This window comes from Prosopis cineraria, unplaced genomic scaffold, assembly GCF_029017545.1.
Source record: "Prosopis cineraria cultivar Desert tree isolate PC_DT_omini unplaced genomic scaffold, ASM2901754v1 PC342, whole genome shotgun sequence".
In the NCBI taxonomy this organism is placed as follows: domain Eukaryota; kingdom Viridiplantae; phylum Streptophyta; class Magnoliopsida; order Fabales; family Fabaceae; genus Prosopis; species Prosopis cineraria.
In genome coordinates this window covers 35337-50770 of record NW_026555669.1, presented here as the reverse complement: position 1 = coordinate 50770, position 15434 = coordinate 35337, and the positions used below count along the sequence as shown (strand labels likewise).

The 15434-nt window shown below is 29.8% G+C and overlaps 1 protein-coding gene and 1 pseudogene across 2 annotated transcripts; both read right to left on the bottom strand.

Moving 5' to 3' along the window:
- Positions 1-236: 236 nt before the first annotated feature.
- Positions 237-699, bottom strand: LOC129296498 (uncharacterized; annotated as a pseudogene).
- A 4508-nt stretch (positions 700-5207) lies between these two features.
- Positions 5208-7161, bottom strand: LOC129296502 (eukaryotic initiation factor 4A-10-like). Of its 2 annotated transcripts, none has more exons than XM_054935102.1 (4): positions 7094-7161; positions 6887-6993; positions 6119-6549; positions 5208-5843 (listed from the first exon to the last, which is right to left on the bottom strand). In XM_054935102.1, exons 1-4 carry the CDS (start codon positions 7159-7161, stop codon positions 5208-5210), a joined length of 1242 nt encoding a protein of 413 aa, XP_054791077.1. The 2 variants fall into 2 exon arrangements, with proteins under 2 accessions (XP_054791077.1, XP_054791078.1); XM_054935103.1 differs by having other exon boundaries at positions 6902-6993.
- Between the last annotated feature and the right edge of the window lie 8273 nt (positions 7162-15434).

The window sequence follows — 15434 nt, the reverse complement described above, 5'->3', positions numbered from 1 at the left end:
AGATTAATCCCCACAAAACCCAGTCAGCTTTCTGAAATAATTAAAAATTGAAAATTACCCAAAAAAGAATCTAATGAAAAGCATAAACCATACTTCAAAGAACTGAACAGAAAATCACCATTTGACATTCCATACATAAACATATAGTTCATGAAACTCCATACATCACAGAGAGACAATTTTAGTTGAACATATTCAGAATTCAAAGAAAAAAAGTACAAACTAGTAAGTATTAATCACCACCATCCATAGATGACATGGTTATAAGAGCTCTTGATCCACCTGAAGCTCTTCCTCAGAGACCCTTTCATTTTGCCTTCCATCATACACTCTGTAGCTAGCAACTCTCTTCTTCCTCTGCATTTCTGGGTCACTGAAACTCCCAACTTTTTTTGAAACTTCTTCCCTTTCTTCATCTTCCCCTCCTTCTGATTACTATAATTAGCACTGTAACTCCTCAGATCTTGCATGTTTCCTGGGAATCCCCTCCCTCCTGAGTTACAACTTTCATCTCTGCATGATCTGGATCTGAATTCCATGGTCGACAGAGGAAATATTCAGATTACAGAGCAAATGGAAAAAACTGAGGATGTCTTTATGAGGTGAGGAGAAAATGAAGGGGAAAGTAAAGAATGATTGATGGGTTTTGCTTTTTCTTTCTTTCTCTCTCTCTCTCTCTCTCTCTCTCTCTCTCTCGTCCTGAATTGTGTTATGATTGTTTAGTACTTTGCCTTTTAAGGTTTACTTTATGTAATCAAAGTTTTGTATGAATTAGAAGCGGTTGAAGAAGATGATGGTGTTATTAGTAGTATTTATTTAATGAAGTGTGTGGGGTATAGCCACATATTCTACTTTGCTTAACATTGCAGAATTGCATGAAGCTTTTTGCCTTTTTGCTTTTGGACTTAGACCGGTTAATGTACACGTGGATCTTTATTAATTTATTGCAAAATAAAGTCGAGAAAAATTCTTGTATAAACATGATACACTCAGTTATTCAGAATCTATCTAATAAAAATATATCATATTGGCTGATTATAAATATAAATTGATTCGATAGATGGAAAAAAGATAAAAAAATTAAAGAATATTATTCCAAAAATAAAATTATTAAAGATAATAACACATAAGATTTTATTTAATTAAATTTGTATAATTTTGTTAAATAGAAAATAAATGACGAATTTGGATTTAGTGCATGTTCTTAGAATGGGTTCTAAGTGCCCGTACTATCTAAGTCACTAAAATTCAAATTAACTATTTAAATAAATTTACTTATTTATTAATATCAAGTTAACTATAAATTTAAAATTGTTAATCTGAACTCCAAAAGTCTAGATGGCTAGTGCTTGTACTAGGTACTAAATCTAAATCCATGAATGATATGGTATATCCGGGCTATATAAGAATTTTCCTAAACTCTTGCTATTAAATAAGTGAAAGGGATTAGACACTCTCTTAGTAAGGTTAAGAGTTTATGGACAAAAAAAAAACATTTTACTTTATGAGCGTCTCCGTTAATATTCAAATCCAATCAAGTAGTATCTGATACCAGATAATTATAGGGGGAAAAAAAGCTTTGGAGTGAAAAGGAAACTACAATATTCATGACTTTTATAAATATATTTTACATTTGACATTGAAAATATAAATGAATTAATTGAATATGTGTGTGCGTGTGAGATTAATATCATTTAAATAATAGAACACAGTAGAATCTTACATATCTCATACATTCATTATTCTTTTTCAAGTTGTGTAATTTGGGTTTAGTAAAATTAAAATTTTATATGTTTATATCTTTCCTTATTATTTACTTGATTTATTAAAAAAGTACGTATTTAGAAAATGATACCATGATAATTATTAGTTTTTTAAAAAATACAAACTTGCGGATCACTCTTACTCTCTTATTGAAGCTTTTAAATTTACTTAACAAACAAAAATGTCGCTGGCCTGAGTATGAGTACAAAATAACTTATAATTATATTCTTTTTAAAACAGTATAATAGGCGAGTGAAATGTAACTTTGCAATGCTTTTAGGGTAGTTGCATGACCAAGATAATTGCTTAGTATTTTCCCAACAAAATTTATGAGATAACTTCTGGCTGGAATTTATTCCAGAGTTAATGTCTTCGGTTTGTACTAAATATTTTCGACAATTTAGAAGTATTTTTTTTTTGAAAAAATTTTTAAATTGACTCTTATCTTAGAAAGTTTAGGTTGAAATTTTTAAAAATTATACTTCTTTGGAAAGCCTGATAATAACTTTTTAAGACATAATAATAAGCCTACCAATGTTGGAGTAGGTTTTATCTCTAAAAATAATAACTATATTTGTTAAGATTTGTCGTTAAACTTTTTAAAATCAGGATACCTAGAAGTAACTTTCCCTCAACCTTTTGGCTTGTTTTTGTAAAAACATGTGAAATGAATTTTATGGGAGAAAGTGAACAAAATCTAACCTGAGAGAGAGACCCATTATGTGTGTTGATAGAAATGCAAAACACTGATTTTGAGATGTCCATTGTGGTCCAAATCTTGAATAGTTCCCCAATTTGCTTTCCCCATGTTGAGTGGGAGGCTTCTTCAATCTAGAGGATCAACATTTCAAGGAAAAATTTTAAGTTTAGAAAACTTAATATTTTGAATAAAAAAAATTACTAGTACTTCAGTCATGGAGATCATAACCAGAGCAAGCTTGTATTTTTAAAAGAATTTAAAATAAGTTGCATTATTCATAACTTGTAAATAACATGACTTATTTATATTTTACAGTAATTTTTTTAATTTTGTTACTCTCTCTCTATACCAACGAAAAAAAAAAGAAAAGGATATGGGATAGGTATAAATACTAAACTTGCAGACTGTTATTGACTTTGTCATCTTTCATAATGCATAGCATTACCTAAGTTACAAACATTCCGTTCTTGAAGAAACTTGCTGTGGGAGTTTCGTGAAGAATGAAACTTAAAGTAAACTTTGCATATTTGTTATTAGGTTTTAATTTTGTTTTAAAATCAATGGCGCTGAACCTAAAAAGCAGTGATAACAAACACTTGAAAAATATGCATGATTTTGTCTCTCTGTAAAAACTTTACTTCAAGCTTTAGGTCAAATGCATGGTAACATGCATAATTAGTAGGGTCATTGGAAGCAATCTTGCAGAAAATAATCACACTTGTCCCACTTCTTGATGATAGCCTACTTGATAAGCAATTCAATGTCTTTCTCAACCATGCATGCTCTCATCATTTAACACTAACAATAAAAAACAATTTTTCTTTGTAAAGTATTTGAATAATAGTCCTAATGGCAGATGGCCTTGTGCCACAGTGGCACCAGCACTCCTCCTTGAGGAGGACGTGCGTTTGAGTCCAGAGTGGGCAATTGTGGAGGGTGTGTGAGTTTCCTTTCTATGGAGAATGACTGTAAATATGGATGAGTGAGTGTGTATTATTGGGTAGTTGTCCCTACGAAAAAAAAAGAAAAAGAATGACAGCCTTGACGTGAACACAAATGACATCCATGGAATATTTGGACTATCAGAGTTTACTTAGTTTATTTCAATCAAACTATTTTTATTGAACTTTTGTATTTAATTTTCCTGTGTTTTATTTATGTACTATTTTAAGCCTTAATAGCCTATTTTGGGCTTTTGGATTTAACTTATCTATAAGGTTTATAGAGAGCCTTAGTTGAGTTATGAGTTTTTTATTTCTTTAAATTTACTCTTATATAAACAGCATAAATAAAAAAACATATAGAATAAAAAATTTATTTCTTTTAAACTTATTTATCGATATTCAGGGTTGAATTCCTTGTTTGAGAGATCCTAAGCATTTGGATTATCTTGGGTTGGGGGGTGTTTTCCATATCATTTAGTAATCAGAGCCAAATTTCTTCTAATAGGTTGTATCCTTCCATTTTATTCATCTTCGTCTTTTCACCAGTTCATCCTTTCATTTATTCATCCTTTTTCATTTATCCATCCTCCTTTATGGAGAAATAGGAAAAAATTGACTTAATTAAGCTAAATGGATTCTAGTTATGGATGCCATGTTGGATGCCACATAGGATGCCACCTGTGCTCACATCACGCCCCTTTATGAATCACAATGATAAATGAAGTGTCTATTTTCAAATTTCAGCTTCTCAACAAAACACATCATTTTACAAACCATGTATGTGTGTGTGTATAATAAATGATATTTAGTTTCAAATCTAATCCAAACTTCTTCTCTACAAGCCACCCACAGTATAAATAGAGTAAGAAAGAAAGATGGTTTGGTGGAACTCATAGATTAAGTGAGGTCCATCAAAACTTCCCTCTTTCTCCTTTCTAGTGAGAAGCCACAATCATCTAATTTTAAATATGAAACTTATTTTATTGTAAAAAAATTTAAGTGAGTTGACTTCTAAAAATTTATAAAAGCAAATTTGAAGCTTTTAATTTGACTAGAGAGATTGAATATCTATATTCTTTATTCATATAAAATATTTGATATACTTTTTTATATAATAATCACTTGATAGCATGCATGTCTGTGTATATTATTTTTCCATTTCATATATTAAAGGTTTGTTAATAAATAATTAACTTCCCTCCCACAACCCCCACCCCCCTTCCAAAAAAAAAAGCAACACAAAAACTCGCACATTATTGCTAATTATTATTTTCAAATCAGTGAGCTTGTTGTCATAATGATATTTTCGTGGTCGTGTAAAGACCAATATAATGAACGATCCATTAGTTAACCTCGCACAATATGGGAAAAGGGGGTGACATAGCATTTGAGTATGTTCTGCCTTAGTCTTCAGGCTAAGTGCACAACTGGTCGGGGGCTAGTGCCGCCTCCTGATGAGCCCATGGCAGGGCGAAACCAGTATAATTCGTATGTGGAAAGGCTGGTTCCGAGGATTATGGGTACTCGGGACGCCGCACGAGCGTTGTGTGCTACGCCATACTCTAAGCCCGTGACATTGTGCTGTGCTGCTACTGCAAAGGATAACCTTCATGGGAAGGACTAGAGGGAATGTCAGATACAACAATAAATGAATGAATTTTGTATTAAATCCATTACAAATTATGGCCATATGCCTCTGAATCTAACAGTAAAATTTTAGAAAGAATAGAACAAAAGAAGAAGATAGAACTTGTCAAAAAGAAGCCCTGATTACTCAACAGAGAAGAAAAATTAACTCATCAAAGCAGATCAGCAACATTTGATGGCAGCTCCTCTATGGTCACATTATAGAACTTCTGAATATCAGACAACATTCTCAAATCATCCATACTCACAAAGTTTATAGCAACACCTTTTCTTCCAAACCTTCCACTTCTCCCAATCCTATGAAGATAGTTTTCAGGTTGGGTTGGAAGATCATAGTTTATAACCAAAGAGACTTGCTGCACATCTATACCTCGAGCCAAGAGGTCAGTTGTGATCAGAACTCGCGATGAGCCAGACCGGAATTCACGCATGATAATGTCACGAGTGTTTTGATCCATGTCACCATGTGTAGCTGAGACAGTATGATCATTGCTTCTCATCTTATCAGTGAGCCAGTCCACCTTTCTGCGAGTATTCACAAAAATGACACTTTGTGTGATAGCTAGCGTTTCATAAAGATCACATAATGTCTCCAGCTTCCACTCTTCTTTCTCAACATTGACATGAAACTGTTTGATACCCTCAAGGGTCAGTTCATCACGCTTCACCAAGATTCTCACCGGTTTATTCATAAACTTCATTGTAATATCAAGGGCTTCTGGTGGCATTGTAGCAGAGAACACTCCAACCTGAATTTTACCAGGCAGTAGCTGGAATATGTCATAGATCTGCAATACAAACCAAACTATTAATAATCTCATGCCTAAGAGAACAAGCTGATGCCATCTAACAGAAGACTTGAGACATGGAATATGTGATGCATGGACGATCACATGTTCTAGACTAGATTGGCTGTAATCAATATGTAATTCGTAGAAAATTTGGGTTAAATCTCCTTAATCATGCATTTTCCCTGTATACATGTTTCAGAGACTGAAACTCTAAGGATGATGACAGACAACTAATGTTAAAACAGTCACCATTGATAAGCTAATTCACAAACCTGGTCCTTGAAACCACGTGAAAGCATTTCATCAGCTTCATCTAAGGCAAACATCTTTATGTGGTCTGGGCAAAGAGATTGCCTTCGTAGCATGTCAAACACACGGCCGGGAGTGCCAACAACAACATGGACACCAGATTGGAGCATTCGCTGATCCTCACGTACACTTGTGCCCCCAACACAAGCATGAACCCTCACACCAAGGTAATCACCAAGAGCTCTCATAACTTTCTCAATTTGCTGTGCTAGCTCCCTTGTTAGTGCTAAAACCAAGGCCTGGCACTCAACCAATCCATAATCAAGCTGTTGTAAAATTCCAGAACAGAAAGTGGCCGTTTTCCCAGTCCCAGATTGAGCCTGTTGAATCACATCAAGACCTCTGCAGAAAGGAACAATTCCTCTTTGTTGAATTGCCGATGGCCTCTCAAAACCTTTAAAACAAATATAATATGTTAAATGCATTTCTTCTTGTTTTCATTTTTAAAAGATACGGTACTAACTCTTTGCTAAAAAATGTAGACAGCTTCAAAACAAGGGGAAAATATCAGAAATTGTGATCCATCACAAGTTATTATTTAACTGTGCGATTTGGTTTCATGTCAGAAACACTAAAACCATGATTTCAGCGTTTTCCGATGTGAAACCAAACACGCTCTAAATTCTTTTCTATAGAACTACTACTAAGCTTGCTTCCTGATGTCAAAAAACTGTTAACCATAAATTTTCCTAAGGAATTGATAATGAAAAGAACTTTCTGCCAATACATACCAAAAGCATAAATGCCTCTTAAAAGATTTTCTTGTAACCCCATGGCATCAAAAGTGTCGTAAACTTCATCATATGAGATGAAGAATTCTTCTCCATCAGTGGAAAGCCTGAGTAATCCGTTTGCTACAAGTCAAATTACAGCATAGGCACTTCAATAATTAGTCCAAGCATTGCAAGAAGTGAACAGTATCTCGCACAGTGACTTACAATTCAGTCATCTTAGCATCATATTGACAACCATCAAATTGTGTTCTTTCTGGAGCCAGACCTGCCATCACTACAATGCGGGGAAAACCAAGTAGTCAAGTAATCTGAAAAACTGTAGAAAAGCTAAAACAGATAACAAAAAGAGGCTCCAAAATTATTCTGAAACAACGCAAGTCACAGATATAGATACAAATAACAGTAATTGATTATATTCTCAGCCAAAGGAAGGATTTTCTTGCTCTCCTCCAAGAGGAAAAGGTATATGTGAATTTCTATATTTGTCAAGACTATCATTTATCGTATAAAAATAAGATCCCAATGTTGGAAACATTTAACAACTTTTGATAGCTGCATTATTAAGTATATCATTTTACTGCAGATTATTGAGTAGCGCATCATCGTGCTTATGCCACAAAACTCTATACAACAATGCATGAATGAAAAACCCATAATTCCGAGAACAAGAGCTTTTCTACGTTACATTATCGTCCCTTAATTCCCGGGCAACGAAAAAGATCACCCAAAAAAAAAAAATTGCACTGGTTCACAGAATAAGAACTCTCGGAAGAAGCAGTCAGATCAACCCCAGATTCCATTCAGACGAGAGAGAGAGAGAGAGAGAGAGAGCAAGTTAGGTACCTGGTAGTACGTTGAAGCTTGCTTGTATAGCTACTAACAATAGAGAATAGAAAGGAAGAGAGGAATTAACAGTTGAAAGCGACTTCAAAAGGACATGAAGGTTTCCACAAACTCCTCGGATCTTCACTGTGGAGTTGAAAGCAGGTGAACGCAGGACGTAGAATTGTATTCTAACACCTTTTTCCCCACCTAATTCTAATGCTTTTCATACACAAACATGGTATGATATATCGTTCCCAAAATACTTGGAGTAATTCTTATCAGTATATCTAATCTATTTTATAATATCAGATAACTTATCTATTTTCCAAAATCAAATTAATATATCAACAATAAAACAATATCAATATAAATTATTATTAATATATATAAAAGTATAATATAACTAACTTCTTATATACACACAATAGAACTAACTTTTTATCCACCGTAATCAGATTTTTCTTAATTTTTCTTGTTATTTATCTTCCCTAGTGTATTCACTTGATTTAAATTATTTTAAATTCTTATGTCATTACTACATTATATTATAATTATCCTTTGTATTCATCATCATCATCATATATATATGTAAAATATATCTTACTTCTCGTCCCTCGTATCCGATTTCTTTCTTTTTCTTCTTATTTATCTGCACTTACAATTTTTTTATATTAATTTTTTCAAAAGAAAACCGCCTTAAAATTGAGGGCAATTTTATCCTCTTCATAGTAGTGAAAACTGAGTTAACTTTATGAGTTGAACTAGCAAATTATTAAATTAATTTATTTGCTAGGTTTAATAAAATGTTTTGTTTATATCCATGACTTGGCTATACTTTTAAGGCTAAATTATACATTATTTTCTTGAGTTTTAAATCCATACATAATCTCCTTAATTTATAAAACTTTACAATAAACCCCTCTCAACTCTTATATTTATGTAAATAATTATATATGATTAATTTTATACATTAATTATATACACATAATTTAAAGTTTAGGGGGTCATCCGTATATTAATCAAAGTATGGAAGCTAAAAGAGGATACATAATTAATTATTAGTGGTTATTTATATAAACTTGAAAGCTCAAGAAGGTTTATTATTAAGTTTTAAAAGTTAAATGGGTTTATTTGTACATGATTCAAAGTTTAGGGGAGTTCTATATAATTTAACTAAACAAAGTTTAGGGGAGTTCTATGTAATTTAACCTATTTTAACCATAACCATTAAGTGCCTGTTTGTTTAAGATTAAAAAATAAGTAATTTTTAGATAGTCTAGAGATTTTATAAAAAGATATTTATTTTGTAGAGATTTATAAAAAGCAGATATTTTTTATGTTTAGTTATAATAATAAAAAAGTGATCATTAATTAGTTATTTTTAAATTTTATGAGATCTTTTTTGATTGTTTGTTTTATCAAAATTATTTATTATTATATTATTTTAAATTTTATGATATCTTCTCATATCCTATCTCTTTAAAATATTCTCTCATCTACTACATTAGATTATTTTTAAAAACTACTCAAGTAGCTTTTTAAAATAATTAAATATTTGCTTCTTCTTTTTTTTAGATTCTAATTATTTTCAAAAGTTCAAACAAACATAATAAAAACTTATAAAATAAATTTTTAAAAAAATAAGTTATTTTTTCATAAAATAAGCTAAAACAAAAGAGCCCTAAATCAATGCATTGATCATATTAATGACAAGTTAGATTTTTCAAAGTTGGTCATTCAAACAATCTGAACTTATTCAGGTCAGACTTAAAATACTTGAAATAATTATATATATTATAATTATATAGCCAACCTTGACTCTAAAACTTTTTGAATTGGCCTGAATACTCAAATTATTAAAAATTATTTTATTTTATTAAAATACTTGAATATATATATATATATATAATTATATAGCCAATCTTGACTTTAACACTTTAAGCTTTTAAGTTTATTTGAATTGGCCCGAATATTCAAATTGTTAAAAATAATTTTTATTTTATTTTATTTTTATCTAATTTCAATTTTTATCTTATTTTAATTTTATTTTATTAAGAATAATCAAAAGAATTTGGGTATTCTAATTAAGCCTATTCAAATTCAGCTTGACCTAAATTTCTTCGGATTTTTTCAAGTAGCCTAAGTAAACTCAAAACAAAGAAAATATCTAAATCTCAAACCTAATCCTAATCCTAAAATTTTTTAAATTTATTCAGGATTGGTTCAAATTGTCGCTTCTAATTTTTTAGTAGTTGGTTGCTATGAATTTTATTATAATTTTCTTCCCTTAATTTTTTTTTTTAGCTTGTCACATTTTTCTTATCCTAGGAAAATTTGAAAGTAGAAAGTTATGCTTACCATACAATTAATTAGATCACGTCCATATTACATGTAACTATAAATTTCACTAGACTAGATGTTCTCCAAAAATTAGTTTTAAAAATATTTTTAGACAAATTTCATATTACCAATCTAAGACTCACAATTGATTAATTTTCCTACACAGCTGAAATAAAGCTTGGACTTTAGGTGATTTTTTTTTCGCTTACTTGTGTATAAAATTTTATGTGAAATCCATCAAGTGATGATTGGTTCAAACTTAATATGGATAGTGCTTTCTCCGCATATACGAATGAGATTGGTTGTGGTGGATTAGTACACAACTCAAAAGGGGAGTTTGAAACAAGATTTATGTTTAAAATGAATGATAGGAATTCACTTCGTGCTGAGTCTTGAGCCTGCTTGTGGGGCTTTAAAGTTTCATGAAATCTTGGCTATAAAAAGCTCATACTTGAATCTGATTCACGTGAACCTATCAAGGCACTAAATAGTATTGACCTTCTTGACTATTTGAATGCTGATCTTATTGGTGAAATCTAATTGTTGCTAGCCTGAGATTGGGTGGTGCCCATCCAGTGCATTTCAAGGGATGCCACTGAAGCTGTTGACCTTATTTTCAAGCTGGCTTTTTTTGGTTTTTTTTTTTTGCATTAATAGGTTTCACCTTGACTTCTTCCCTCCCTTTGAATTAGGGACGTATCTATGTTTGTCATGAAGGGGACAATTGCCCCACTAGTCCAAGAAGATATTACTTAAAAATACTAATAAATAATTTTAGTTGCCCCTCTTAAAAAATTTCAATTGCCCCCCTCACTTCAAAAAAATTCACTCATGCCCTTATAAAAGTTTACTTATTTCATTATCTAAAATTATATATATGTTATTTTATAAACTTAAACAGAAGTAGTTTTAAAATGGAAAAGAAAAAATTTAGAAAAAAAAATTGCTCATGAAAAATTTTATCCAAAAAAAAATTCTTTACCATATAAAAGAGGTATATTAGTTTTATTTAATGAAAACTAAAATCATGATTCTAATAGATATAAAAAATATTTATATAAAGAGAGTATTTTATGTTATTATAATGTTCATGTTTTAATATTTAATTTTATTAACTTATACCATTAATAAAATTTAATAGATATTTAAAATTGTTTATTTTATAAAAATATTAATATTTATTTTAAGTATAACTTATGCCCCCATTGATTAATTGTTTTAGATCTGTCACTGCCCTGAGTTAGTTATTGTTCTAATACAAGACATTAGCATTGGCGCTTAGTTTCTTTCTTCTTGTGTATATTTAAAAAAAATTATGCAAATTAGATTCTTGAAACTCACCAGTTTTATATAATTTAATTAACTAAAAAAATGATTACAGTAATAATTATATGAGAAAATACCCTTTGCTCCTCATAGTTTATCCCAATTTAAATCAAATCCCTGTAATTGTAATTGTTTTAATTGGGACCTTGTATTTTTCACTATTAATACAGTTAATCCTTTTCCACCTAACACCGTTAAATCAATGACAAATCCATTAACTCTGTTAGTCTAAGCTGATTAGCAGCCAGATAGATTAATTTTTTTACAACCGTGAACTAACAGTATGTGCTAAAGGAAGAGAACGAAACATCAATTAAGTAGAAGAGTCTTCTCGCTCTTCCACTAAACCACAATACCCAAAAATGCAATCTTTTTAGAGTTAGAGTTATTAGACGATATGTTGTTGTCCAATCGGATCAGTCGTTGGTCTTCGCACTCATACAACAGTGTTTCCGAGTATGAGTGCGAAGGCTATTCTCTGCTTGATCGATGCTACTTGCTCTTCCTCCAGCACATCTTGTTAGTTCACGGTGTTAAAAAAATTAATCTACTTGGCTGCTACTCAGCTTAGACTAACAGAGTTATCTACTTGGCTGCTACTCAGCTTAGACTAACAGAGTTAATGGATTTGTCAGTGATTTAAACGGTGTTAAATGGAAAATGATTGACTGTATTAATAATGAAAAATACAAGGTCCCAATTAAAACAATTAAAAGTACAGTAACCTCATTTAAAATTGGCTAAACTATATTACAAAGATATTTTCCTATACTTATGTTACTAACCATGAAAATTCTTATATCTTATAATACTATTAAAGTGCTTGTGCGATGTATGGATCTATGGAACAATATTTTTTAAATAAGTGTTAATTTTATAGAAAATCTAATAGGCACCTTTTTCATATTATCTTATATGTAGTGGGGCTATATTTTATTGTCGTTAATATTAAATATGTATATTAGAGTATAGCAAATAATAAAAACTAAAAACACATTGTGTAAATGGGTATAGCGGAAGTAGATTAATAAAAAATTCATAATTATTTAAATTAAATTATCAAATCATTCCTATGAATAATATTAAAAGTTCTATTCATGGAGCGACTATCCTCATTAAGAGCCAATTCTTTTAACGTTTCCTACTTTGAACACGAGAAACAAAACATATAATTGGTGTGAATGAAAATAGGACAAGATGGATACAAACTACAATATTTAATTTTATTATTGTACAAAAATATAAAATAATTTGATTACTTCTTTTTAAATGATTTAATTTGAATTTCAAATATATACATATAAACGTGCATAATGGGTAACCACTCCTTTATTTTAGATATATGCATGCATGCATTGTTTTCCAAACCAAACCTATCAAAAATAATCAAAATCTAATTATATATATATATGATAAATAATCCAAAACTTACTCCAAACCTGAATTATTTATTTATTATATATATATATAAATAATAAATCATCTCGAACTTAAATTTAAAGCACGGAATATATTCATAATTTTTTATATTTATATGTCATTTTTTAAATAACTATAAAAGCGGGTTAAGAAAATAGATACAATGTATATAACTTTGGTCTAAATAATTTTTGGAAATCATCAGGACATATTAGATTTTTCATTTCAACTAGATAAAAATTAATTTTTATATAAGTATAAAAAATGATATAAATAGAAAAAACATTAATTTGAATTCAAATACTTCCATTAAAAAATATAAGGCATCTTTTGAGGGATTGTATATTAAAAAATATAAGGTATTTTTAATCTTTCAAGATGTAATTATTATTTTTTTCAAAAGTGCCCTTATTGGATGATTTACTTAATATTTATTTTACGGTGAAATATCCTATTAAATAGGGGTGTATGTGGAAAGATAAAATTAATTTGACCACAAGCAACTACTTTATTAGGAGGTGAGATTCGGTTAAAAATACTTATATTTTTTAAAAAAAGAGATTATATACACACACATATATATATACTCAATTGTATGAAACTTAATTTTTAAAATATCATCCAAAATTTTCTGAAATCATCAAGATAGATGAGATTTAAATTTTTAATAGGTAAAAAATAATTTTAATATACATATAAAAATTAATAATTTATCAGGCACCTAACTTCAAATTTAAATAATATATTTTATAGACATTAAAAAATAATAAACCATCCTGAACTTAATCTCAAACCTGACTTCGGAAATCTTAAAATAGACACACGATGTGACATTCCTTTGTAACCTTAAACCCTACTTTTATATATATATATATATATATATATAAAATGTTTCAATCTATATTATTATCATAAAATATGAGTGGCATTTTATGACTGGATCCTTTGACTTCATCGGAATATATTAAATTGAAAATCAATAGTATATTTTTCTTTGTCTGAAAAATTAATAGTATACTACCACTTGTTAATATTTGGCAAGTGGATATTATCAACACACACACACACACACACACACACATATAGCAAGTGGTTGGAATTTAAATACCAGTTTTTATGTATGCAGTAATTTAGCTAACAAAGATCTAACCATTATTTTTAGGGGTGATATTCTCATCTCATTATTTCATTGGAGTGTACTTCGTAATTATACTTATAAAAAAATATAATCAATATATGTTGATAAGTTTATAACCTATGAATAACACAATTTGTGTTGGTAAAAAAAAGTACAATTTTCAAAAATTGTATTTTTAATTATTTAAGTTCACACAAAGTTTTATTTTAATCCCTTATTTTAATAAATTGTTTTTTAGTCCTACTTTTATATTATTTATTGTACACATAAAAGTAGAATGTATTAACTGTAAAATTATTATGATTTTTTTTTCATGAATTTATAGTTTATATTTAATATTAATATATAGATATATGATATTTATTTGGAAAAATTGTTCAAAAAAACTTCATCACAATATTTATTACTCATAAGGACTTAGAATTTGAGAAAGGACTTGGATCCTGCAATGTCAATAAGTGAAGTGAGTAAAAGACCTAAATGCCCTTAACCAAATTCTCTCCCACTCGGCTCCCCCTCAAGTCTCCTGTAACACCTGAAAATTAACCTCCTATTAATTAGAGTAATTAAGGATAATTAAGTAAAATTAGTGTAGTGTGTGGTTAGAAAGGATTAGTAAATGTTTTGGGTTGTGTTTTGATTGTAAGTTCGGGTGGTCACTGGAACCTCAAAAAGGAAGCAAAACAAAGAAGAATGCCTTTATGTTAGATGTTGCAATGTGTGTGTCATGTGCCATGGCCCAAGAACCCAGAAAACACAAAAGAACTCTCTATATGCCTCATGTCGCGCGTCGTTGCACATGGACCAAATTTGACAATGATAAGTTGCGAATCATATGCAAAAAAGAGAACGAAAATAGAAGTATTGGACAAACGGGATGAAGAAGGCTTGAGAACTCTGTTAGGTCTTACTTATTAGAGGATTTTAAAGCATTTTGAAGCTAGAAAACATAAGAGATAAGTTTCTTAAGCTACCTTCTTCCTTCCTCTCTCATTTTTCAAAAGTTTTGAGGTTATGATTTATTATTACAAGTAATTTTTGGACCATAAAAGCTATGGGTCCGAGTCTCAAATGGACTCAATGGAAGTTGTTTGAGATATTTAAATCAAAGATTTATGGCTTTACACATCTTTGGTTAGTTGGCCTCATTTATGTTTAAAGTTAAGGCATTAAATGTAAGTTTTGAAGGTTGTTAGGTAATATTAATAACCCTAGAAAAATTTAATGAAGTTAATTGAGGTTAATAAAAGATAATAAGCTTAATGGGTATTTAGAGTGTTGAGAATAAAAGTTTAAATTGCATACATGGTGATATTGACAATGTAAATATGATTAATTGTAGATTAAATTGCACCTATTTGGCTTGAAAGTAAGCTTGGAAGCATTTACATGAGGGGTAAACTTTTGAACTTTCAAATGTTTAAGGTAATTAAGAAAAATATTTTTTTTTGTTTTTGTAGTTATCTATTAATTGATTTATGTTTTCAAAAATGAAAG

Coding starts and splice junctions, on each gene's coding strand:
- LOC129296502 (XM_054935102.1), bottom strand. CDS start 7,161: ATGGCAGGTCTGGCTCCAGAAAGAACACAATTTGATGGTTGTCAATAT. Junction 6,994..7,093: donor GATGCTAAGATGACTGAATT/GTAAGTCACTGT, acceptor CGGATTACTCAG/GCTTTCCACTGATGGAGAAG. Junction 5,844..6,118: donor CACGTGGTTTCAAGGACCAG/GTTTGTGAATTA, acceptor TTTGTATTGCAG/ATCTATGACATATTCCAGCT.